Source organism: Phycodurus eques, chromosome 11 (genome assembly GCF_024500275.1).
Source record: "Phycodurus eques isolate BA_2022a chromosome 11, UOR_Pequ_1.1, whole genome shotgun sequence".
NCBI classification, from domain to species: domain Eukaryota; kingdom Metazoa; phylum Chordata; class Actinopteri; order Syngnathiformes; family Syngnathidae; genus Phycodurus; species Phycodurus eques.
This window is the reverse complement of record NC_084535.1, coordinates 993,677-1,019,365: the sequence shown is the minus strand read 5'-3', so window position 1 is coordinate 1,019,365 and position 25,689 is coordinate 993,677. Positions and strand designations below refer to the sequence as shown.

At 49.9% G+C, this 25,689-nt stretch overlaps 2 protein-coding genes across 3 annotated transcripts in view; both read left to right on the top strand.

Annotated features, from left to right (window-relative positions):
* Positions 1 to 4,151, top strand: part of LOC133409620 (cytochrome P450 26C1) — a 17,830-nt gene extending 13,679 nt beyond the window's left edge. For both annotated transcript variants that reach the window (XM_061689888.1, XM_061689887.1), the window contains 2 exons: positions 48 to 338; positions 1,632 to 4,151. In XM_061689888.1, coding sequence (XP_061545872.1) covers positions 48 to 338; positions 1,632 to 1,979 — 639 coding nt within the window. In that variant the 3' untranslated portion in view covers positions 1,980 to 4,151. The remainder of the gene's footprint in view (positions 1 to 47; positions 339 to 1,631) is intronic.
* Positions 4,152 to 13,480: 9,329 nt separating this feature from the next.
* On the top strand, positions 13,481 to 17,019 carry LOC133409774 (protein phosphatase 1 regulatory subunit 3C-B-like). The gene is made up of 2 exons (XM_061690227.1): positions 13,481 to 13,605; positions 15,776 to 17,019. The coding sequence occupies exons 1-2, from the start codon at positions 13,592 to 13,594 to the stop codon at positions 16,725 to 16,727; spliced, it is 966 nt and encodes a 321-aa protein (XP_061546211.1). The 5' UTR covers positions 13,481 to 13,591; the 3' UTR covers positions 16,728 to 17,019.
* Positions 17,020 to 25,689: the final 8,670 nt, after the last annotated feature.

Sequence of the window (25,689 nt, the reverse complement as noted above, 5' to 3'; positions counted from 1 at the left end):
GAGTGTCCCTGACAACGGTCACAACGAAATCCTCGCTTACCTTGCAGGAAACGGCCGTGGAGTTGATTTTCGCCGCTCACTCCACCACCGCCAGCGCGTCAACATCTCTGCTGCTGCAGCTCCTCTGCCACCCGGCCGTGGTCCGACGCCTTAAAGCCGAGCTGGACTCCGAAGGCCTCACAAGCACCGGAGAAGGTGGCGAAGGTCTTCGGGCGCACTTGAGCCTGGACGAGATGAGCCGGCTGCGCTACTTGGACTGTGTCATCAAAGAGGTTCTGCGCTTCCTGCCGCCAGTTTCCGGAGGGTACCGGACCGCCTTGCAGACCTTCGAGTTGGATGTAAGTAACCGTCCGTCCCCTGCCGAGAGGAAGTTTCTATCCATAAACGTGGTGGGAGCTTAGATCAGAACCAGAATCCAGTCAATAAAAGTTTGTTCGCAGCGCCGTGCGGTTGACATGCAGATCGTCACGTTCTTTGAGAAGGCCCGGCGACGGCCTCCTCATCCTTAAAGGCCCCTCGGCTGCCCCCGCCGTGCCCCCAATTTGCGCAGGAGGCTTTGTGAAGTTGAAAAAGATTTCAGAGGAATTCCCAGGAGACTATTGTGGGCCACATGAGGCTATTGGTGCTGGTCTTCCTCGGGGTAGAACTGGTCTATAGTGCACAAATGTCATTACGTCTGTTCACTCAAGCTCATCTTTCTAAAGCCTGAGTTAGCAAGGCCCGATCAGGTAATTGGGCTGGAGTTAAGAAAAAGCTCCTGTCAAAAGAAGAAAAACCACAAGAGACGACAAGTTTCCTCTTGCAGCTTCTTTTCAAACACAGAAGTGAAGCCAGTTTGTTTTCTTCTCTCGGAACTGGCTGTGTTACCTTTTTCTGCAGTATCCTCGACTCCTAAGCGTAAGAAAGGGCGAAGTGACCGCTGAATTCGGCGATCCGGGCGACCTCGACAGCGTGGAAGTACGTAAAAATTGGGACGTCGCGGTGCTCTTTCAAGCTCGACACTTCATTACAGTGTGTCCTCCTCGGCCGCAAACAAGTCAAACCAATGTTTCGACAGCACCAATTCACAACAGAGGTTATGTCAAGATACGCTACACATTAAGCAGGACGTGCAGCACATTCCTCATGCGTTACAGAAGAAGAAAAATCTTCTTCGTTGTCATGAACAAATGCACGTCCGCAATTTTTGTCTTTGTGTTTCACCGATCACAGAAGTAAGGGCCTACTTAAGCGGTTCGGGGGATCGGTATCGGTATGGAGTATCTCTCGCCGGAGGACACCGCAGCCGTGGGTCCGGACGGTCTGTTGCCGCGACCTCTCGAGCTGCGTCCACACTTCACGTAGAAAAGCAATTGATCGCGGTACGAGCAAGCAAGCGCGTGGCCACAGAAACGAGGCGAAACTCCATCAGAACCCGGGCTCTGCAGGGTGACCGTCTGCCAAGAGCGGAAGGGCGGCGGGTCAATAGAGAAACATTCAAAGCAAACTTATCACTCCGACCAGAAGCCGCGTGCGCTTTTGCTTTCTTCCCGCTCACCGGTGCAAAGGTTAAAGGTCACCCTTTCACACAAAATTTCTGTCCAAGGCTACGCAGTTCACATCGGGTTCTAAGATTGTGTTTGTGGTCTCAGGGCTACCAGGTCCCCAAAGGCTGGAGCGTCATGTACAGCATCAGGGACACGCACGAGACTGCCGCCGTCTTCCGGGCTCCAGAACTCTTTGACCCGGAACGCTTTGGGCCGGACCGCGCGGAGAACCGCTCGTCCCGCTTCAGCTACGTGCCCTTTGGCGGTGGCCTGCGGAGCTGCGTGGGCAAAGAACTGGCCCAGATAGTTCTAAAGACTTTGGCCGTGGAACTGGTGGCGACGTGCAAATGGACCCTGGCCACCAGGGACTTCCCCAAAATGCAGACGGTGCCTATCGTGCACCCCGTCAACGGACTCCACGTGCGCTTCACGCAAAACCAGCAGCTTAGTTAAGTAAGACTGACTGGTCCGAAAGACCTCCGTGTGTTTGTGTGTGTTCTGCTGACATGAAACACGTCTGCAGCACGGCGGGTTATCTCCTGTATCCACGTTTCGGGACCTTCTCGGACTCAGCGCCGCATCGGCTCCGGTCTCGTGTGGAAAGAGTCCGCTCCTGCAACACTCAAGACACGTCCACAACAGACACACCCGAGCAACCTGACATCAACAGATTCACTCCCGGTAACCCACGTTCACACCTAAAGGACTCCTGATATTGACATACAACCCCAGTTCCAAGGAAGTTGGGACGTTGTGTTCAACGTAAATACAAACAGAATGCAATGATTTGAAAATCATGTTCAACCTATATTTCATTGAATACACTACAGAGAAAGGATATAAGGAAACTTGATTGTTTTTAGCAAATAATCATGAACTTCGACTTTTATGGCTGCAACGCGTTCCAAAAAAGCTGGGACAGGTGGCGAAAAAGTGGAGTGAAGTTGAGGAATGCTCATTAAACACCTGTTTGGAACATCCCACAGGTGACCAGGCGAATTGGGAACAGGCGGGTGCCATGATTGGGTAGAAAGTTCGGCGGTTATACAGTTCGGCGCTACGTCCGTAAGTCCAACTTGAAACTCTACTATGCAAAACAAAGGCCATTTATCAACAACACCCAGAAACGCCGCCGGCTTCTCTGGGCCCGAGCTCATCAAAGATGGACCGACGCGAAGTGGAAAAGTGTTCTGTGGTCCGACGAGTCCGCATTTCAAATTGTTTTTGGAAATTGTGGACGTCGTGTCCTCCGGGCCAAAGAGGAAAAGAACCATCCGGGCTGTTACGGACGCCAAGTTCAAAAGCCGGCATCTGTATTGGTTTGGGGCTGTGTTAGTGCCAATGGCGTGGGTCACTTACACATCTGCGAAGGCCCCATTCATGCTGAAAGGTACATACAGGTTTAGGAGAAACATACGCTGCCATCCAAGCAACTTTTTTATTCATGGCCGCTTATTTCAGCAAGACAATGCCAAACCACATTCTGCACGTGTTCCAACAGCGTGGCTTCGTGGTAAAATAGTGCGGGTACGAGACCGGCCTGCCTGCGGTCCAGAGTCGTCTCCCGTTGGAAATGCGTGGCGCATTATGAAGCGTAAAATACGACAACGGAGACCCCGGACCGTTGAACGGCTGACGCTGTACATCGAGCGAGAATGGGAAAGAATTCCACCTCCAAAGCTTCAACAATGAGTGTCCTCAATTCCCAAATGTTTATTGAATGTTGTTCAAAGAAAAGGTGATGTAACACAGTGGTAAACATGAGCCCGTCCCAGCTTTTTAGGAAGATGTCGCAGCCATCAAATTCTAAGTTCGTGATTATTTGCTAAAAACACGAACGTTTATCAGTCTGAACATGAAATGTCTCGTCTTTGTTGTGTATTCAATTCAATATAGGTCGAAGACGATTTGCCAATCATTGTATTCTGTTTTTATTTATGTTTAACACAACGTCCCAACTTCATTGGAATTGGGGTTGTACATTTACACTCGATTTCAACAGACTCAAACCTGACACATTCACACCTGATCGCGTCACACTGTCACACCTGACGCATTCGGACCTGGTGTCAATCCATATTCACGCTTGAATTTTTCAATCTCAGCTGGTATTACATTCACAACGGAACTCGACGCACATTCGTACCCGACCGATGTCAATGCGGATTAACACGTGATATCGACACACGTTCACACCCGATATGAATTCTCATTTCCACGTGAGAACAAGACAACGTTCATCCATTCACCACTGAACTCAACGCAAACATATTCTCACCTCGTATGAACACATTTCAGCTCTACACATTCACACACACTTTGTAGCAACAAGTTTACGTGTGATCTCAACCACCTAATAAAGTGGGCAGCGAGTGTGTGTGTGCGTGTGAGAGCGTGCGCGAGATGAAGTCGAAGTTGAAATAAGCGGCGTTTGCAATGCGGTTGGGTGAAGAGAGACTTTCGCTTGCGAATAACACGAGGAGGATGCTGTCAAATGAACGGACGATGACGATGACGGTGACGAATAATCCGCAGGGTTAGCACTTTCTCGAACCACTCCGATGTTTTTTGACTCTTTGTGTGTGTGCGCGTGTAGATCGTGTAGATGTTGTATCGTGGCTGTCAATGAACAATTCAATTGTTGTTTTGAACGTGACTTCTTTTTGTCTCTATGTGCACACACACACACACACACGTACACACTGAATGCATAGTCTGTGTGCGTGCGCGTGAGATGTGTGTGTGTGTGTGTGTGTGCGGGTGTAATCTGTGTGTGCATTTGTGTGCGCGTGTGTGCCCACGCGTGTGACGTGTGCGTACGATGTGTGTTGTGAATGCGTGTGAAATGTGTGTGTGTGTGTGTCTTGTGTGTCTGAGACGCGTGTTCGTGCGTGTGCATAATTAAGTGTATACGTGTGTTGTGAATGCGTGTAAAATGTGTGCGCATATGCGTGTGAAATGTGCGTGTGTGCGCGCGCGGAGGGGGGCACAAAGAGGCGGGCCGGCCTAACGAAGCGATCGGCGGTTCCGTCAGCTGTGCCAAGGTCGTTATCTGACGGACTTGCGGTCGCTGTGAACTTGGCGACATTTCGGAGCAGGGGTTCAGCGCGGTGCCACCCGGCCAACGGGGTCGCTGACCGGTCATCCGACGGGGGCCCGGGAACGGCCGAGGCGACATCTGACGAGGCCTGCTGTCGTTTTGAAAAATCGGGTTTGGGATTCCGCGCGACGTCCCGTCAAACGACGTCGTCGTCCAAAATCTCGCTTCGCGACTGCGACGCTTTCCCAGGCGAACGGCGGATATTTTCGCTCCTGCTGCTGTTTTCTTTGCGTTTATTTTCAGACCTTCAGACCGCAGCGCTGCGGTCCCGCGGTCAAGTCGCCCTCCTCGCCGCCTGCGTTGCGCGTTGTCGTCGTGTCTCATCGTGTCGCTTCGCAGACAAAAATAGTCTCGTCTTCGTTGTCTACAAATGTTCCGTAACCAAAACGAAGCGATTCCTCACATCGTGTCCGTTTTCAGCAAAAAAAGGCTTCGGTTCGTCCCGTCGTGTCTCAAACGTGAAACGTGCTCTTCGGTGGCCGTGTGGTTATTAGTCGTGGATCAGCGGGAGGTTGCCCGCAATTTTGTGCGAGGTTAAAAGCTGTGAAGTAGCAGATTGGTGGCAGGTAAGTGGCATGTCAATGGAAGATCGGTTGAAAGTCGAGGTCGTCGATGGCAGATCGGCGGTAAGTTCACGGCGGATTACTTGATCGGCGGCACGTAAGCGGCAGGTCGCGGTCGGTCGACGATGGCTTAAGGTCAACGGCGGATCGGCGGCACGTTAGTCGAAGCCGAACAGCGGGTAGCGGCGGGTCAAATGCGGGTCAAATCGGTGGCCGATACGGGTCGGGTTAATGACAGGCGAGTAGCCGGTTAGCGGAACGGAAGTGTCTCGGTATTCGAACGCAGGTGTACGTTCCGAGCAAAAGTCATTTCCGAGGTTGGCGAGCGAGTGAAGTCAGAGCAGCGCCGGAGGCGAAAAGAGGAAGAGGAGGAGGAGGAGGAGGAAGAAAGGGGGCGGCGGGGGTAGAGCGAGCCGGGCCGCACAGCCGCGCGGCACGTAATTACCGCCTCGGTCGTCAGACAACATCTGTTATGTCGGCATTCCGGGGCGACGAGCCCAGCCCAGTCTTTTACATGTGACCTTCCACCTCCGGCTCTCAAGGTCAAAGCTGCCGTCTCTGTACTTGAACCGGAACGCGACCTCTCACCTTCCTGGAGCGAGTTCAGTTCAACAAATATTCCCGCCGCTACAACGTCATTTGATGATGAGGAAGATGACGATGACTGCGGACGACGCCTCGTCTCGCTCGGTCGGGTCGCCCGAGGTCGACTTCACGCCATCGATCGACGCTTCGAAACCGGCTGGATTTGCTCTTCGCCTTTTGTCGTCAACTGATACCCCGCAAACAATTACGAGTTCGGTTTTTGCGACGGAAGTCGTACTGAAATCCATAAAAACAGACCCTCGATATGTCGGATGGAAAACAAACCGTTCGACAACAAGTGTGCGGAATAAACAAAGTAGATAAACGACCGTTTCACATCACGTTTGCTCTCGACGGCAAGGGAGGGAGGGACGGCAACCGTTTTGGGTTTTTTTTCTCTCTCGCCCGCCGCTCAGAACACTTCAAATGTTTGCGCTGTGTCCGGTCAAACATGAAAAGATCAATATTTGCGTTTGATCTGTCGTCGTGATTGGCTACATTTCCCGACCCATTTATGCAGAAATGAAAATCTGAAATCATGGCAAAGGGTTTTTGTCCAAAACGTCAACGCTCGTCTCGTCTCGTCTCGTCGGGGCGTGTCGCGTGAGGTCGCGTGAGGTCGCGACTCCGACACGACGGTCAGAAAGAAGGGTCCGCTCGCGGGATAACTCGCGTCTCCGCGTGTGAGAAACGGAGCCCAAACGTCGGGCTAGTCGGGACACATTTTCCCTGCGTGCCGCATTCCGCAGAGCGGTTCAAAAGTTCACCTCCTCGGTGAACTCCGGCAGGGCTGACGGAGGCGCTCCGTTTCTCCACTCATTCCGCCGGAGTGGAAGCGGCGGGCGTGGTGGCCCGAGGCGGGCGTTCCTGCTGCCGGAGATGCGGATTTCCTTTTCCAACAGGACGCAGTTCCCTTTTTGAATGGAATGAGTGAAATAAATCACCTGAAACTCTCTTCCCATACCCGCCCACTCAGAAACATACCAGCGAATAGCGACGGCCCAAAACGGCCGCCATTTTACGTAACGAGCGACGTAACGTGCTACTTCATTCAGGGGAGTAATCAGACGACAGTTACTTCGTCAGACCGTCGATCGTTACGATCGCGTCGACGGCGACTCTTAGCGAGCGGTCGTCCGCGGCTAACGATCCGTCCGTCCGTCCGTCCGATGGCATTTTGACGCTTCCCCGTTTTGAGGAAAAGGACTGCGAGGTCGTTGTTTGTCTTACAACCGATCCGCAGCCAAGGTGCGAACAAATGCGCGGCTTCACTGCCGCCGCGCTCGATTTCTTATTTCCCGTGGGGAAAGTCTGTTCGATCGTTGTCACGTGTTTTCCTTTCCACACGAAGAAGAGCGCTTTACCGGCGTGTTGAGCGCGCAACGCATCGCGGGTCCATTCTTCATAGCCGAGTGCGCGGCGGCAGACGGCCACGCAGCCGAGGGCCGACCCGCTGAAGGACTGAGCGATACTGAGCTTCAAGAATATTTACAATGAAAAGCCATTGCGTCAACGTGGCGCCTGGTTGCCGGCTCCTCTCTGTTGGCAGCCGTGTTGTTAGTGTAAGGAGCGCGCGTCGGCCGAGCCACGCTTTGGATTGATCGAATCCGGCCCGCCTCGCAGCTCGTGGAAGCTTCTGCAAAGAAAACATCCCTTCTTTTTCTAGAGCGCATCCTGTTCGGGGTCAGGGACAAACTGGAATCTTGAGGCAGACTCCACCGGATCGGTCGCCTGCCAACCGCAGCGTCAACAAGTCCAAAAGTGCAGCACGACGCCATCGATGAGCCTGACAGCAAACATCTTGCGCCACAGCGCAAAGTCGGAGTGCAGCTTGACGTGGGGTGATGGCGCCATCGCGCGGCAGCCTCGGTAACACGCGCGCTTATTCTTTTCGAGCTCGCTCGGTTGGGTTTTGTGGAACACTTCCCGCGACGGTCACACACCTCAAGTCCGTAGGACTCTTTCCGCCCTGATCTTTGGCTTGCAGGACACCAGAACCTCGTCCTCGCGTGGATCAAAACAATCCAAATGTCTCACAGCCAAATTGTTTAAGACAGCCTGGGCAAGAGGCCGCCGAAGCGGACGGCGGAAGGACGACCACATTTGCTCACATACCTCGAGAGCCACATTCGACCGGACACACATTTTTCATTTTTGTATATTTGATTTATGAAAAAGGGGCTCCTGGAAAGTCATCACTCGTTATAATGCGCTTCGATTTTGCCAATTTTTTCCGCCGGCTTATTCGCAGGCTTTTTTTCGGAGATTCTTTTGTCGACACGTGCAGAGCAAAAAAGTGTCCAACGTTTGCGATCCTTCACACACACGTCCAAGAAGCTGAAGTGAAATGTGTCTGTCGCAGAGTTACGCGACTGCGTGTCTATGTTAAATAGCGTTAGTCCATTCAAAATAGTCTCCCACCGCTAGTTGAAACCAATTGTATTCCACAACAGGTGGTTTGGATAGAGGGAGGGAGGATGGAAACAGCCGGTGGTGCTCTTTCAAGGGCTCCGTTGAACAAACGCTAACAGAGTACGGGAAACGCAAGCACGTTCCGAGTCGACCCGGCGATGGCGTCGACGAACGGCGCGACGGCTAACGCTTTAGCCGGTTAGCAGCTAGTCGACAGTGCGTCGTCATTCGCTTACTCCCGTGTCACCGAACGGGCCTGTTAAAGGCACACATACGTTCAACGTCACCGATACGACAATGTGGACCGTGACGATGGTGACGCCGAGTGGGCAAAAATAATACCTCGCATGCACATGTTTTGTCATGTTATATTCATGAAGCTTTCAAATCCATCTATCCATTTTCCATAGCGCTTCTCCTCACGTGGCTCGCAGGCGTGCCGCAGCCTATCCCGGCCGACTCTGGGCGAGAGGCGGGGTACGCCCTCAACTGGTCCCCAGCCAATTGTAGGGCACATAAACAAACAACCGTTCGCACCTACCGACAATTTAGAGTCTTCAATGAAGAACTTGGAATGAACATCACGAATCAACGCGGGAGACCGCAAGATCGTCGTCGAACGCGTCCGCAACGTGGTCGTCGATGGTCAGACGTCGACGAGACATCGACGGCGGGCGGTAGGATGCGTGGACGGCGGAACGTCAAAGATCACGTCGGGATGTGAGTGTCAGCGATCGTGTCGCTTTAGGGCGTCGTAGACCACCGCAACGTGAGCCTCCCTGCTCGGAGAACCAACGTGTCGACTTCGTCGGTGTCGGAGATTGTCCGACACGTCGCGCGTCCGTCGTAGAACATTTCCAAGAGCAACATCGATCAGTCCGAGTGGATGTTTCTTACCTGCGTCGTCGTCGTCGTCGTCCGTTACTTGTGATCTCCGCACGCTCGACGTCTCCGCGAAAGCACCGATAATCATCATCGTCATCTTCCTCTGCTGATTGGTCCACCCGCAGTGAGCGTCTCCGTGGCGACACGCCGCTCCAAGGCGAGCCCGTTTTCCACCGACGACGTCGCCGCCAGGTGTCATTTTCCTCACGTTGGAAACGTTCGACTTTCTATCGGAAGACAGAAGGCACAACCGTAAGAAGAGTAGCGCGGCCATGGACATTACCCAAACATTGATGAGATCATTAGTGATCAGGTTTCAACGATGAAAGTTAGTCCTGGAGTCCCGCAAGGGGGTGTGCTCGGACCACTAGATATGAGCAGCACATATACAGCAAACATGGGCAACAAATGTGAAATGAAGCCGGCAGATGTGATCCCGTCAAGACCGCGGGCCACACTTTGCCCTTCTCAGCTGTCAAAGGTCATCGCCGGGTGCAATTTGAAGTCAGGTCAGGAGGCGGCGCTCGCGTGCCTCAAGAATCGAGCGCTCTTCGCATCTGGACGCTTCTGTCTGTGTTTGACTTGGACGCGGACGCCGCGTGGACTTGAGACCGCAGGCCGGGCGCGGGGCGCGTCCACGACGCCGGCGCGGCGACGACGACGAGGCCGTTCGCCGGTCGCCCGGCGCGGTCACGTGACCCTTTTCCACGGCCCGGTCGTTCCGGGTCACCCGAAAGAACCCGTGTTCGCTTTTCGTGTCACGAGCTGTTTTAGTTTATATTTAGGTTGGAAGGGAGCCAACAAAGTCAACAACTGGCAGGACAACATGACCACAAAATCCCTCCGAATATCTCGTCCATGTTTGCGTCCATTGATTCTCGGATTATCTTGGTCACCGCGAGACTTAACAAGCTGTTCTTTTTATCTTTATTTATCCGCTGTCTTGTGCGTTTACATAACTGGAACCTACTTTCCTCCATGTAAATGGTTGACTTATGGTACTATTATTGATTTGAATAAATCATCGTCGTATCAATGTTGAAGTTGCATAATTAATATTACGACAATATATGTGCATTCACGTCGATATTTAATAATGAATATGACTGAAATGCATGTCAATATTTCAAACAATATGATCAAAATGTACTTCTAATCCACGTCGCATTTAATCATTCGCATGACTATTATGCACTTTGATCCATGTAAATACTGAATCATTAAGAAGGTAGCGAAGCATTAAGGGCGCCGAAGCCCCTGATACGGGCCGTTCGGTCCCCGTAGCACCGAGTCAAGAGTTTGGTCCGCGTTTCCGGCGAGGCTGCCCTCGGTCACGGATCCTGTTCAGAACTTTTACGGACAGAATTTCTCTCGGCGCTTCGGTGGCCTCGGTATTGCATCTCTGCTTTTTGCACACGGAGCCGTGACCTCCAACGTACTAGGCACGTTACTAGGAATTTGGGGAATTATATTGGTATAGTGTGCACTTTTTACATGGTAAATGAGTTACAATCAATATAACTGGAATCTACTTTTAGTCGTGTCAATATTTGCCAATTAATCTTACCAGATTGTAATGTTTTCACTGTATGCGTTTCCTAATTAGCTTTAGTATCGTGTGCACTTTTATGCATGTACTGTAAATGTTAAAAAAGCACAAATGGGATGACATCTGAAACACAAACTCAGACACAGGTACACACATCATAAGAGTAATATGTATTCGTATTAAATTTAAAAACTTCAACGAAGATAGAACCTTTCTAACGACACAGGGTCGCTTTAAAGAGTCCGTGGGGCTCACAGATGAGATACACACAAACTCGTATGCAAGCCCAATATTGTCAGACACACAAAATGCACAAGATAAAAAAGAGGGCAAGGAGAGACACAAACATAATATAAAAATGTCACAAGGGCAAACGTGATGTAAGGACAGAAGAAAAAGATCAAAGAAAGTGTTCTTATCTAAAGTGCTGATGAAATGATGGCCAATAATGATTGCGTCACTCTTATCTGGTCAATAAAAATAAAAAAAAACATTGTTCAGGCAGGCGCTTGTGTTCTTTGGGAACATTTCGACCTGACGTGAACTTGTACTGCTTTAACTCCTTGCCTGCGTTCAATCCAACCCGCTACACACATTTCTAACATACACATATGTCTTTTTTTTCTCTTTGTTTTAAATGCTTTTAATCACGTAAAGCACATTGAGTTACCTTGTGCATGAAATGCGCTATACTATAGCAATAAATTTGCTTTGCAATTCCTCTTCTTAGTTGAAGTAGAGTGGTGGGCTCCCTCTATTGGTGGGGTTGGGAACCAGGCCCTGCCGAGAATCATTGACGCATTATTATATTACATTAGAATTGCCTCGAGAGAGAGACAAAAAATGTTGAATAAGCGGGGATGAACAAGGACACAATGAGGGGGTTAGTTCCTCAGCAAAAAAAAAAAAAAAAACTCCACAAATATGCTGAATTGAAAAACAAGCACATAGCTTCGCCTTTCAGTCCGCTAGCTTAATGCTAACACTAGTTAGCATTCATGTTGCTTTAACCCTTTAAGCATCGGACCGAAAACAAACACAACGTCACTAGTAACGTGTAGTTGACGACTCGGCCCGCAACACAAATGTATCAAGTCACAGAAATGTTTCGCCCTCTGAAAATGGCCCAAAAGACTTTTGTCACTGAGATGTCCCGGCCGACGACCAAATGAAACGGCTCGTTAGCCCCGGCTATCGCCTTGAGGCTAACGAAGCTCACGAAGCTAACGGGGCTAACGCCAGCAGCTGGACCGCGGAATGGCAGCGACGTAAAGTGAAGCTTCATCGGCACATTATTACGGCCAATATGTCGCAATACGGCATAGGGCCAGCGTGTGGAAATAGGAATAGACAGAACCTTTATTTGTCTCCGTGGTGTCGATAAGCAAAAAATGTATTCACATGAAAACGGTCACTGGCGCTCAAATGTTTTGCGACCGCTGCCTTTCTTTTAAAAATATGATTTTAGATTGTGCATGGTTTGTTTCTGTATTTCTTTCTTTCAAGGCGATCCCCTTGGGATGCATCGTCTCATTTTCAACACATACATAAAATCACCGATGTACAAAATAATCATGAAAGATCAATCAAAATCATAATCCACAAGGAACAGACACACAAGCACACACACTTGATGCTCCCAGCAACTAGCCAATATTTCCATATCATATACATCGTGTACAGTGTACAAAACGACAAGAGCGTGATTGGAATGTCAGTGCTAAGTCATATTTGAAAAGGTTTGTCATCGATGTATTCTTCATTTTTGCAGCTGCAATGCCTATCGTTTCTAATACAGTATAAAGAGGCTAAATCTGAAATGGTATTCTATCACGAAGGACCGCGCCGGCACGAAAGGCTCGAAGAGGTTTCGTCCTTCGCGGGGAAACGTCAACGCATCGAAGGCTTGCCTTCGATGCGGAGGCCCGCGGCAAAACTAAACTACTCAGGAATCCGGACGAGAATTGATGAGGAAATGGATCGAAAGCGACATTGATATTGATCAAATCTTAGCATTTCCCACCCCTAAAGCCAGGAGTAAAAAAAGCTTACTAGTACGACATAGTGGTTCTACTAATGCACCTTGGTTGTTCTACTAGTGCGCTCTAAGTCCTTCTACTAGTGTGCAGTAACGTCACGCAGTAGAGCAGGACAGTAGTGGGAAAAAAAATACTACTAATCATTCTACGACTGTGCCCTAGTTGTTCTACTATAGTGACACCTAGTCTTTGTACTAGTTGCAGTAATGTCATTCAGTAGTGGACGGCCACAGTGGAAAAACTATGAGGCTGCTAGTAAGATGGTCATTTCACTAGTGCCCCTTAGTCATTCTTCTAGTGTGACCAAGTCCTTCTACTAGAGCTCCCTGTTCGTTTTAGTAGTGCACAGTCATCTCATACAGTAGTGGAAGACCCTAGTGGAAAAAAACATCACTAGTGCGATATAATCATTCTACTAGTGCAGCCGAGTCGTTCTACTAATGTGCAGTCATGTCCTACAGTAGTGGAAGACAGTGGTGGTGGGGGGGTGGGGGCATTACTAGTAGGACAGACATTCTGCTAGTGTGCTTCAGTTGTTCGACTTGTGTCATGGAAAAAAGGGTTCCAAGTTGGACAGTTTTCTTGGCTGGTTTCCGGCGGGGGGCGTGACCTCACCTCCGTTGACCACCAGAGGGCGCCACCCACCCTCCCAGCCGCCGCGACATCTCGCAGCTCCAATAGCGCTTGAGCTAGAAGAGGGCACGCCCCCGATATCGGCCCCCATTGGCCGCCCGGGCCGCCTGCTCCCTCCTGATTGGTTGCTGCCGGTATCACGTGGCAGTAGAAAGCCAGCAGAGCGCAAGTCGCTCGGCATTGAGGTGCCACCGCGAGGAGGAGGAAGAGGAAGAAGGAGACGAAGACGAGCGACCTCGGGATGTTGTAGAAGAAACCCCCTTTTATTGGAGCACTGCGATCCGGTCCTGTTTTTCCCCATGAGTGCTGCCAGGTGAGATCGCGATGATGGTTGCAAAAAAAGCCATTTGGCGTCGTCACGTCGCTTCCGCTTTGAGTGCCCAAAAAACCCAAAAGTCCCACCGGGACAGCGCGACTCTCATCGAATCTTCAAGTCACTTAAGTTGTTGACTTTGGTACTTTTCATCTCGTTTGAGCAGAAGAAGAAATCAAAGAAATAAAAGTTGTTGTCTGTGTCCATTAGAGAGGTGTCCAAACTACGGCCCGGGCCCATTTCTTCGTGGCTGGGTCATATGCCAAAAAATAATATTTGAAATGCCCAGCAACACCACCACCACCACCACCACCACCACCACCACTACTACTATTGATAATAATAATAATAATCATAATCATAATCATAAATTGGTTTTGTACATTGCTTTTCTAGATATGCAAGGAAACTTTTTACAACAAGAATAGTAACCCAGTGTCTTGTAAGTGAAAGTAATTCCATTTGAGAAGCAACACTTTTCCTGCACTTCCTGCTATGTTAAGGTCTGATTTGTGAACATGTCACATTCGTGATTAATTACGATCCTCGCTGCTTTCAAGATCGTCCGCTTATTACAGATTGCAGAATGTTTTGCTTCTGAATATTGAGCTCTACGCAGGCCAGGGGCAGATCTAGTCAAGTGGGATGCAGGGCCGCGGGCCACACCGAAATCATGAACAACGCAAAACGATTAGCTTTGTCACCTTTCACAGAAGGCTGGGACGTAGCCGTTTCTCCAAATAACTATATTATTTTATTGGATTGTTTTAGCAGGTTTAAAACAATGAATGAGAACGCGGGTGTTGAATTTTCTGTAAACAGCCCTCAAAGAAAAATGACACCCGTGGTGTAGCTTCTTGGTCCTCCAGATTCTGATAATCCACAAAAATTGATATTGAGGTTTGGAATTTGGTTGTTGAATACAACTTGGTTCCAACAAGAATCCAGTGGCGTTACAAATGTTGAGTTAGACTCTTCTTGAAGGCCCGGTTTCAAGTTTTGTTGACCAGCATGACCGATCATCTCCACGGACTATAGTTCTTCAATTTCTTCTTTTCTTCTAGTAACAGCTGTCATCAACTCCATTGTTTTCACGTGGTTCCGACGCTTTCGCGTTGAGTGAAACATCTTCAACTGTTCTGAAAATTTGAATCGAGTCCATTGCCTCGATTCAACGTTTTTGCGGACGAACGTTACCTGGATGATTGAGGGTTTTCAAATACAACAACTTTGATTTCATCTACTGTATTTCTTCTTCTTCTTCTACTGCCCAAACAAGCTAAAAAAGTTCTAAACTCGTGTAGCTTGACATTGATTTCACGTTGTCCTGTCCGTTTCGCCTCAATTCGACTTTTTCTGGATTGGATCACTGACAATTTACACCGATCTTCTTTTTGTTTTTCTTTCTCCTGTCAAAAGTCACAAAGTCTCAATTCAAGTAGTGCCTGGATCAGACTACAAGACAAATTCGGCGTTTCACAACGGCACCGCGTCAGACGTGTCCTGCCATCACATGGCGCCGTATCTCGGTCAGACGTCGGCAGCGCTACGCGACGCTTATTCTGATAACACCGTATCCCCGTCTTTGACCGGCACCGGCCTACAGCTCGTCCAATCAAGCTGTCGGGGGAGGCGGGACCGAAGAACGCGTCAGCGCTACCGGACGCGACCGTTATCACGGCAAGGGATTGCGACGCTATCGTGTTGCGGATAAAAAGAACAAAAACAGGAAAGAAATGTAGTGTTGACGCTGGATGCTCCGGAGACTGAGGGCTCGTTGGGCTGTCTCATCAAGGAGAGCTCGAGGTAACGTTCGCATACTTTTGAAACCGGCAACAAGTGGACAACATGTTGCCGGCTAATGTTTGTACGTAAACATGTCGCGGTTTTATACTCTATAAAGCGTGAGTAAACATCGGTATGCGCACGAGAACAAATGTTGACAGCGGCGAGAAAGGCAGGCGACGCGCCGCGCCGCGCCTGTCGCAATACGCAATTGAAAGAAGTTTCGTCGGGCCTGACCTGGGAACTCGCCCGCGATCGCGTAACGGGGCTAAAATCCTGTGGTCGGGTCCAGGCGTAACGTTGACGTGTTGAAAAGTTGGTGTTCAAGTTTCTATGTGCGCCCCCTCCTCTTCTTGTCCCGCTCTCCCTCCACCCCGTCCTGCAGCCTTCTCAGGTCTTTCAGTCCGTCCGCGATGCCCGGCTCGGTCATGCCCGTGGACGTGGCCGTGCGCTTCTACATCAGCCACTCTCCTCCTCCTCTCAGGGGCTTCCTGAGCTCCTGCGAGGCGCCTCCGCACCGCACCCGGAGCCGGGTCCAGAGGGACCGGGCGGCCGCCGTGCTCAGGCCCTGCCTGAGCAGCCAGCAGGGAGCGGCGGACGACGAGGGTTGGAGCGGGAAAGGCGAGAAGAAGAAGGTGGTGTTTGCCGACTCCAAGGGAATGTCACTCACCGCCGTCCACGTCTTCTCCAAGAATGAGGAGGAACGCGGCGGCGCCGGCGAGGAGCTCCAGTTCGACATGAGCGACCTGGAGAACGCCGCCGCGGACCTGAAGATCAGCTGGGCGCGCAGTCTGGCGCTGGACTTTGAGCAGCCTTCGGCCGACTACCTGGACTTCCGGAACCGCCTGATCCGGAACTCGGTCTGCTTGGAGAACTGCTCGCTGCAGGAGCGCTCGCTCACCGGCACAGTCAAGGTCCGCAACGTGGGTTTCGAAAAGTCCGTGTCGGTGCGGGCTACCTTCGACTCGTGGGCCAGCTTCCTGGACGTGGACTGCACCTTCATGAACAACGTGTACGGCGGCCACGACACCGACACCTTCGTTTTCGTTCTGGACCTACCCGCTGACATCCCACCGCAAAACGGAGTGGAATTCTGCGTGCGATTCCAAGTCCGGGACCGGACCTTCTGGGACAACAACGACGGCAAGAACTACACGGTCAAGCACGTGGGTTGGACCGGCGCGTCCCCTCCGGACCCCGCCGAGCACAAGACTCAGAGCGGCGTGAAGGTTCTGGAGATGGACCTGGACCAGATGGGAAGCCCTCGCATGTGCAGCGGCTTCTTCCCTGGCTGGCAAAGCTGGAACCACGTGGACTTCGCCGTGCCCTACTGGTGAGCGGGCGGGACCGGACCTCGTCGCCGACGGACGTTACGTCCTTCATATTGAAGGGAAGCGAGCGAACGCTGGCGCTGACGGACGCACGGCAGATTCTTTTGGACCTCGGACATGCTGGCGACGGCACCTTATCGCTTCACACGCTTCGGGTATTTCTGCAGCCGTTCCCGTGCCTTTGTGATTTGCACAAACTGTGTGTGTGTGTGTGTGTGTGTGTGAGAGAGAGAGGCTGCCAATCCATTTTTATTTTCATTTGGCAAAGGAAGTTGTGTTGTTTGGAATAAAGTTTATATTTGGCCACTCCTCTCTCCATTCAATGATGTGTTTATTTATTTATTCCTAAACATGAGGATACTGTGTGGCGGATCAGCGGTTCGCATGTCTGCCTCACAGTTCTGAGTTAGGGGGTTTGAATCCGGGCCTTCCCGCGTTGCGTCAACGCTCGTGCGGGTCTTCCCGAGCACTCCTCCCACGTTCCGAAAAGGCGCGATAGCTTGAGCGAACGTGAGCGTGAACGCTCGTTTGTCTGTGTGCCCTGGCAGTGGGTAGCGACCGGTCCGGGGCGCACCCCACCTTCTTGCCCGAAGTTCGCCGGGACGGGCGACCCGAAGATTGAAGCGCTATTGAGCATTGCTAGCGTGTCGCCATAGAAACACATCAGCGACTTCACGATGAGGAAGAACTTAAGTCGAGTTGAATTGTTTTGCCCTCGACGCCAAAAGATCAAGATCGACAACACAGCCTCCGATCTCGTCCCGGTTGGTCGGTACGGACCGCAAACGGCAACGACCTCAGATTCGCTCAACGAAACCCAGCCTGCGCCGGAGACGAGGGGGGCCGGGGCCGGGGGCGGGGGCGCGAGGACAAGCGGCAGTAAAACAGGCCCACGTGTACTTTAACTAAATGCCAACGAGTAGACGTACCGTAAGTCTTAAGTCGGGATTTCAACATTTCTACTGAGGTAGCATCTCGGCTAATATCCTTGAGTACGGCATTCCAGAGGACTGCAGCCCGAGTGGAAAATGCTCAAGAGCCTGCGGACTTCTTTCCGGCTCTGAGAGTCCACAAAAGACCTGCTTTTGGGACGCAAAATACGCTACGACGAAGTTCAGCGAGATAGGAGGGTGCTAACCCGTATAGTTGATAAGTGGCAGAATCTTACAATTGCATTCAAGCCAATAGAAGTTGGCCAGATGGGATCCAACGTTCTTGCTGCGGCGTTTCGTGCAAAACCCGACGGGAAGACCGGAAAGCAGCACGCTTACGACGGTCCAGGCGAGACGTAACAATTACTGTGTCACTTTCTTCTTCTTCTTCTTCTTCTTCAAGCCAAATGCAGTTATTCCACACATTTGAACTCAACCTTAATCCAGAGCTCATCCTATTTCAGCTAATATTCCTACGTTGTCACTGATTACATTTATTTAGAGTTTTGTAATTCACAGATTTATGGTGATTTTAAGACAAACTATGAGAAACGATCATTTGTGCATAACGCATCGAAACGCAAACATCAAAAAAACCGCACCATCTAAAAGGAGACCGCGTCGTGATTCGCCACGAGACGGCCTTCAAAATGAAAACTGGCAATGCCAGACGGAATGGACTGAGAAGTATTTATTTTGTTTTAAAGCGGTACCCCGGTGATAATGGAGAGAGAAGACGGTAAACAGCTGCGCGCTTTTTGTCATTGATTAAGCGAGTTGACAACAAAACTAAGCCGCTTGTCAAAAAACCAAAGCGCCTCTCTCAGCCGCAGCAACCTTTTGCAGGGTGGAGCGCCTTGCAAAGAAGGTTGCTGGAAAGCTGGGAAGAGCGCAACGGATGTCTATTGCTGCGACGCGGCCCGGCTGAAGTGTCACGAAAGCTTTTTCCGTCATATTCATTTTCTATTTTAAAAGAGACTCGCCGAAATCTGGCCGGTGGTTCAGACTCAGAAGTCGCATTCGTAAGGTGGCTCTTGCGGCGTTAAACGTTGATGTGGTCTTGTTTGGGTCGCGCGCATGGCTCAAATAAATACATTTCGATGAAAAGGGTAGTCATTATTCAACATCATAATTGTGGCTGGTGAAAATGCTGAGTGGCTCGTAACTCTGGGACAAAACAAAACAAGTTTAGGTCAAGCCCACCAACGTCGAGGACCGCGCCGTTGCCGTGTTGTAGATCGGTCGTGTTACGCCGCTGCTGATTGCGCTTAAACGAGATCGTTACCTTCATCGGGATGCGTTGAGAGGATCGGTCGGTTTGTCAGCCGATCGGCATCGAGGCGCTCGGGCGAAGCGATGAATGTTTGACCCGCGCCTCCCCGCTCAATAAAATCCATCGAGGTTCTTCTTATCTTCCTCGGCTCACCTTTCGGCTGCGACAGCACACCGGAAGACGCGCGCGCACGCTCGTTAGTCGTTCCTGTTTCCTGACGTCGACCTCTGAACTCTCGCAGTGCAGCTGATCACGCGATCCTGTCGTGACCGCGTGTTCGCCAACCTTTGACCTTTGACAGATGTGCGCTCAGCTCACACAGGGCGCTACGTTGAGCGTGCCGGGATATGTTAGCGCTGCGCTCATGTTAACACAACGCTCATATTAGGACCGCACTAATGTTAGCATGTAGGGCTCATTTTGTTTTGACGTTTTATTGAGAAACACAGAATATACAAATTCACTCGGTGAAACGCAAAAACAGGCAAAAACTCTCATTACAGAAATAAATTATATACAGCACATGTGCTTTATATATATGCTTTAACATCCATGGAATGTCTATAATAGACGTAGTAACATACTGCTTGACTTCATTTGAAAAAATGCAAAATATTGTTTTTTGACTCGTGTATCGACATTTGAGGAAATGCGATTCAGCCAATAGATATATAATATGATTCACAATTTGAAATTGTTTTTTATTCAGAGATGATAGTTAATGAAGCGCTCACATTAGCACAGCACTCATGTTAGCATAGCGCTCATATTATTTCGCACTTATCCCGATTACGGTCAAGGTGAGCTGGAGTCTATCGCCAGTGACTTTGGGTGAAAGGTGAGGTACATCCTGGACTGGTCTTGAGTCAGTCACCTGGCACAGAGAGGCGGGCGTGCCGGAAGTCAGCTGAGCTTTTCTTTTTTGGGGAGGCGCCGTACGTTCCATTTGAGCGGACCACGGCACCTTCATCGACTGTGCTGATGTTAGCAAAGCGCTACGCGAGTAAACGTGTCGAGCTAACATCAGACGAGCCAAATTCAAATCAAAACTGCTGAGCCGACATCGGTTGCCGTGGGAACGCTGGAATTCACTCGCTTAGCGACTGCGATTGAATGACACATGGCTCCCAGTAATGTAGTGGATTACAATTTCATACATTTTGTACTAAAACGACGTCATCTCGGTACGTGTCATTAGTTTCTTTTGACGCAGTAATAACCACCTCAACTTCAACATCGGGAAGACCAAAGAAGTCATCGTGGACTTCCGGAAGTCGGAAACCACAGCGCACTCTGCGGAACGGGTCACGAGCTTGAAATTCCTCGGACGCATCTCAGAGGACCCCGGTTGGCCTGTGAACAGCGCACACGCACACACATCATCCAAAAAGTCTCTTTTTTTCCCGAAAACAGTCCGTCCTCCTCTGCTGAAGAACCTTGAAAAGAAATTAAACATTCAACCGAACCTTGTCATATCGCCATACTAAAGTCTGCCAGCTTAGTGGTGCTACTACTACGCTACGGAAAACGCCACAGACAGGCGAACAGGAATTAGCATAGCTCTGAAGCTTCAAACAACCGCACGGCGAAGCAACACATTCCAACACTTTATGTTTGCTGAGACGGGCTGCCATGCTAACGCTAAGTGGGGCAGCTAATCCAAAGTGCTCAGGGGGTTGCTGCTTATAAGACAAGTTGCAGATAAAGTGAGATGAGCCAAGATAGAAGAAAGAAAGGCGCAGGTGTTAAGATAAGGAAAACTTCTCCCTTGCTGCTCATCAGCTTTATCAAGTGGGTCAACTGATAAAAACCTCCAGCAGAGAACTCCAGAGACCAAACCCCATATGTCCATCACGCTCTTGCAGTCTTTAGGACTCGGCATGTCTTCTGGGGAGTCGTTTGAATGGACACACGTTCCTTCAGGTCCTTCTAGTCTCCGACATCCGCTTCAGGGCTATCAAGTCCTCAAACTTCCTTGGGGTCCTTCTTTTCAGTTCTTTTAAGACCTTCAGGATTCCAACCGAGGTCCCTCAGGTCCCACGTTTCCAGGAAAATGTCTTGTTCTACCAGAGAGGTGACCTTTCACGTCCCTAGAGCCAACTTCCGTAACCGGGGATCGGACAGTCACCCAGCTCACTGTGTGTTTTGGCCCCTCCGAGTCTTCCGGGCGCTTCCTACCGGAAGGAGGCCCCAGGAACGAGCCAGGAGACGCTAGAGAGACTACGCCCGCTGGCCCGGAAACACCTCGGGATCCCCCCCAGAAGAGCCGGACGAAGCGGCTGCGGGCACGGAAGTCTGGGCTCCCCTGCTTAAGCCGATGCCCCGTCGAGCCGACCTCGGATAAGCAGAAGAAAATGGATGGATGGATGGATTATTAGCTATTTGGAGTCCTTCAGGTCTCCAAGATTCATTTCAGTTCTTTTAAGTGCTTCCGGTCCTTCTAATTTTCAGGGCCACTTTCAGTTCTTTCAGGTCTCCGAGAGCTGTTTTCTTGTTCCAGGTCTTTCCAACCTCCAGTAGCATTTTCAGTTCTTTTCAGTATTTCCGGTCTCAAAGATCCATTGACGGTGATTCAAGTCCATCACAGGTCTCGAAGGTCTTTCAGGTCTCCAAGATTCATTTCAGTTCTTTTAAGTGCTTCCGGTCCTTCTAATTTTCAGGGCCACTTTCAGTTCTTTCAGGTCTCCGAGAGCTGTTTTCTTGTTGCAGGTCTTTCCAACCTCCAGTAGCATTTTCAGTTCTTTTCAGTATTTCCGGTCTCAAAGATCCATTGACGGTGATTCAAGTCCATCACAGGTCTCGAAGGTCTTTCAAGTCTCCAAAATCATTTGCAGTTCTTTAAAATCCTTCAGGACCTCCCAATCTTTAGGAAGAGTCCCTGAACTCCTACAGGTCCTTCTTACTTTCAGTTCTTTCAGGTCCTTCAGGTCTCCAAGATCCATTTCCGTCTTTCGGGTCCAGTGTCATTGTCAGTTCTGTTGAGTCCTTCAGGCCTCCTTTGTCCTTTGCAGTTGTTTCAAGTCATTCAGGCGGACTTTGTCGGCGCGTGTGACGTGAACATTCCACCGACGTGTTGAAGGCAACGCGCCGATTGTGACGTGTGAGTGACAGCTGCTGTAACAGGACCTCGGCTCAGGCCGCCGGGGGGGATTTCTCCGCCTTTGTCCGAGAACCAATCGGAGACGCTCGGTGTTGCCGAGGAAACGTCGACATCCCACCCGACGTTGACGCTCACACTTCCGATTTCAAATGTGGCTCAAAAAACAGATGATTCGCACGATTCATATTACGGACGCTCGGATTCTTAGGATTGTTTTTATTGTTAGGGGGGTTATTATGAACATGAGGATTAGGATGACAGTATTATTAGGGTTGTTATGATGATTACAATTATTATGAATATGAGTATGAGTGGCATTACGAAGGTTCTTAGGACAGGATTATTTTCAATATTACAATTACATCAATTACAATTATTTATTGGGATTGTTAGGAAGGAAACTATGAAGATTAGGGTCATTAGCATCAGTACTTTCTTATTGCTATGATGATTACAATTATTGACGATTAGGATTCGTATCATTGTTAAGAATATGATAGTTATGAGGATTATTAACATGACGATGCTTTTTAGGATACTTAGGGTTGTGTGTTTTATTTTTAATATCAGGATTGTTAGCGTTATTATGATTATTATGACCTATTGTATGTTCTGTGTGAGCGAAGGCGTGTGTGTGCGTGAGCATGTTTTATTCGCGTCGGCGGCTTTGTTTTTATTGTATAAAGCTTCTTGTGCTCCATTCGAATGACTGAAAATGGATAATTATTTGTTGTAATTATGAATATTACAATTATTATCATGCGTAGGATTTATAACATGAGGCTCGTTATGATCAGTCGGATTATTATGAATTTTGGGATTACGACCTTCTCGGGACTGTTACGATGATGATGAATTTTGGGATGATTAGTATTCATTTGATGATGTTTACTGGAGTTATTACCATTAGGGATTATTACGAATATTAGAACTGTAAAGTGTCCATATGTGCCTTGCGATCGGCCAGGGCGTACCCGGCCTCTCGTCCAAAGTCAATATTAGAATTATTAGCATTGTTTGGATGATGATGATGATGATGATAATAACAGCTTCAAAATGTTAATTGTTTTGCTTCTGGAAGCAGAAAGAGGGTAGGGCGCGTGCGCGTGCGTGCGTGTGCGCGCGTTGAGCAGTGCCCACTTGGCACTCGGGTAAAGCCACGCCCACCCCGGCAAGTCGCGCGACTGGATGTTGCGTAACGCCTTCTTTCACACACTCCCCCGTACGCATCTGAAACGTGCGAGGCGATGACGACGCAGTCCGCTCGGACTTCGAGCGTGCGAAGGTTTTTGTTGTCGCCGACGCCAGCGCGAAAACCAGTTTAATCAAAGGATCATCGAGCCGCACGTGCCCACATGACTATTTCCTATTTCCTATTTCCAACGGCTGTCGCTGGCCGCACATCAGTCACGCACACGCAGACTTGCGCGAGTCTGCGTGTGCGCTCACATTTGGCACGCGATCTTTTTGATTGCTTTTCGCAGCGACTCGGCACTCTGCGCCGGCCTTCTTTCTCCTCGACACCATCACAAGCACTCACCTACCGCACATCGCCAACATCAATTTGAATATTTATTCCAGCAAATTCTGTTATTTATTCCCAATTGTCTCGACTGCACAGCTTCCAGTAGGTGTCTGTGGGCGTGTTTTTTTTGTTCTTTTGTCCGCTGAGATTTCGGCCTTCCCGTGCGCCCCCGCGGCCTTCGCAATCCGTCGCGCCGCTGCGGTACATTTCAAATTTGCCTCCAAATGATGTCACTACTTTTGCATCCTCAGAGCAAAACTTGTTTTCGGTCAAGTCAGACATTTGCAGCCATCTGCACGCGGTTCAACGTTGAATCCTCAGCAACTCTGCTGAGGAAATCTGATGGAAATGTAATGTTTGCGTCATGCTTTTCGATACCGTGGATATTCACGGAGTGTTATATTTTCATTTTGTATCAAATTGATAGCTTGCGTATTTGCGCTGACGCGACAGTGGTGCTGTGCTCTTACAAAGTATAATTACGAATATCATCACTAGAATGAAATTCTAGTTTGGAGCAAACGCAACAGCCGTCAACAGGAAGCGATTCGTCGGGGCGTACCTGACCGAACGCCCGCGTTCCCGATGGCTTTGTGTGTGCGTCGCACCCCGCTCGCAGGAAACGACTCGAGCGACTCGATGACTAAAGGTGCCGTAACTTATTCTCGTCTTTGCGACGCGAGCGTGTACGTTCGTCTGCGAAATAGGAATTCAAAACGCTCCCCGCATTCCTGAGTCGCAGACGTTTTTTCAACTCGCCGAGCGCCGCCGACATAAGCCGTCAGAGGAGGGGGGCCGGCCGGCCTTAGCCAAATCTGGACAAAAAGGGCCTCAAACGGAAGCAGCAGTCAGAGGGGCCCTTTCGGCACGCGCGGATGACCGAAGGCCGCGGTTTGCAAAGGAACTTGACGCTTTGATACCAGGTTCATGTGAGAGAGTCACTCTCCGGAGGTGGACATAGACCTTTCAGTTGCGATCGGGGCCAATTGATAGCCTTCTTAAGTGTATTTTAGATAGGAAGTCAAGGACGGCGGTGAATTCGCCGCAGCTCAACTTTCGGTTATCGGTCCCGAAAAGGCAAGAGACACAAACGCTCACCAAACTACAAGCTTTGAAAGTTAGGGATTGTTCAATTGTCTTCAGTTGTTTGAAGGTGTGCCGTGATCTGTGAGGTCTCATTTGTGAAATTGGGTTCCATTGTGACATTTGAGATGGTGCCGTTGAAGTCTGAGATCGTATGAAGTTGCGTTACTTTGCGATGCCTCGTGTCGTGATGATGATTTTTGAAGTCGTGTTGCATCGTTTTCAATCGTGCTGCATTATGTCAAACGTTTCGCTGTGATGTTTGAAGCTGTGTCAAAGTGTGTGAACTCGGGGTGATGTTTGATATTGCGTCGCGTCGAGGTCATTTGTCAATTTGTGACTGTGTGTGTGTTTAGTTTTTTTTATGCAGACAAAGAGTGAAAAGTGAGGAGTTGGCAGCCATGTTTTGTCACAGTGGGCCCGAGAGGAAAAGGGGGAGGAGCTTCTGAGGAAGAAGGGAGGCCCAATGAGAAGGGGTGAGGGGCCAACGAGGACATTCCAGAATGCGATCGAGTAGGAAACGTTTGTTTGCGACCGAGACGAGGACTTTGAATGGAGCCTCTTGGCTGAGGGATTAAAAGCAGGTGTGTGCGTGCGCGTCCCCAAATCCCGACACAAAACAGATCAATGAACGGAAAAAGGTCAGTTCAAGGTCGTCACCCGAGCAGCTGGCACAGTTTGTGTGTGTGTGTGTGTGTGTGTGTGCTATGTGATCAAATAAGATACAAAGAGTGCGAGCCTCTCAGTTCGTCAATGCCTCCGCTGGCCGCGGCCTACTTAACTGACTCACCAAAACTTGCCTGCCCGGATACATTTTTACACGCTCCGAACGAAATACACGCTTACCTCTATTGAAGTCGCTAGCTACATAACTACGTCAATACTTCAATCCTTGCGTTCGGTCAACGGTTGCATCTTTGAATTCACCCGAAGAATCCGTATGTTGTTGTTGTTTTGAGCTCGTTGACTCGCACGCGAGCGCCACGATTATTGTTGATTGCGATTCATTCTGCACATAAGACAAAAATGAAGACGACGTTTTGTGTGAACGACAG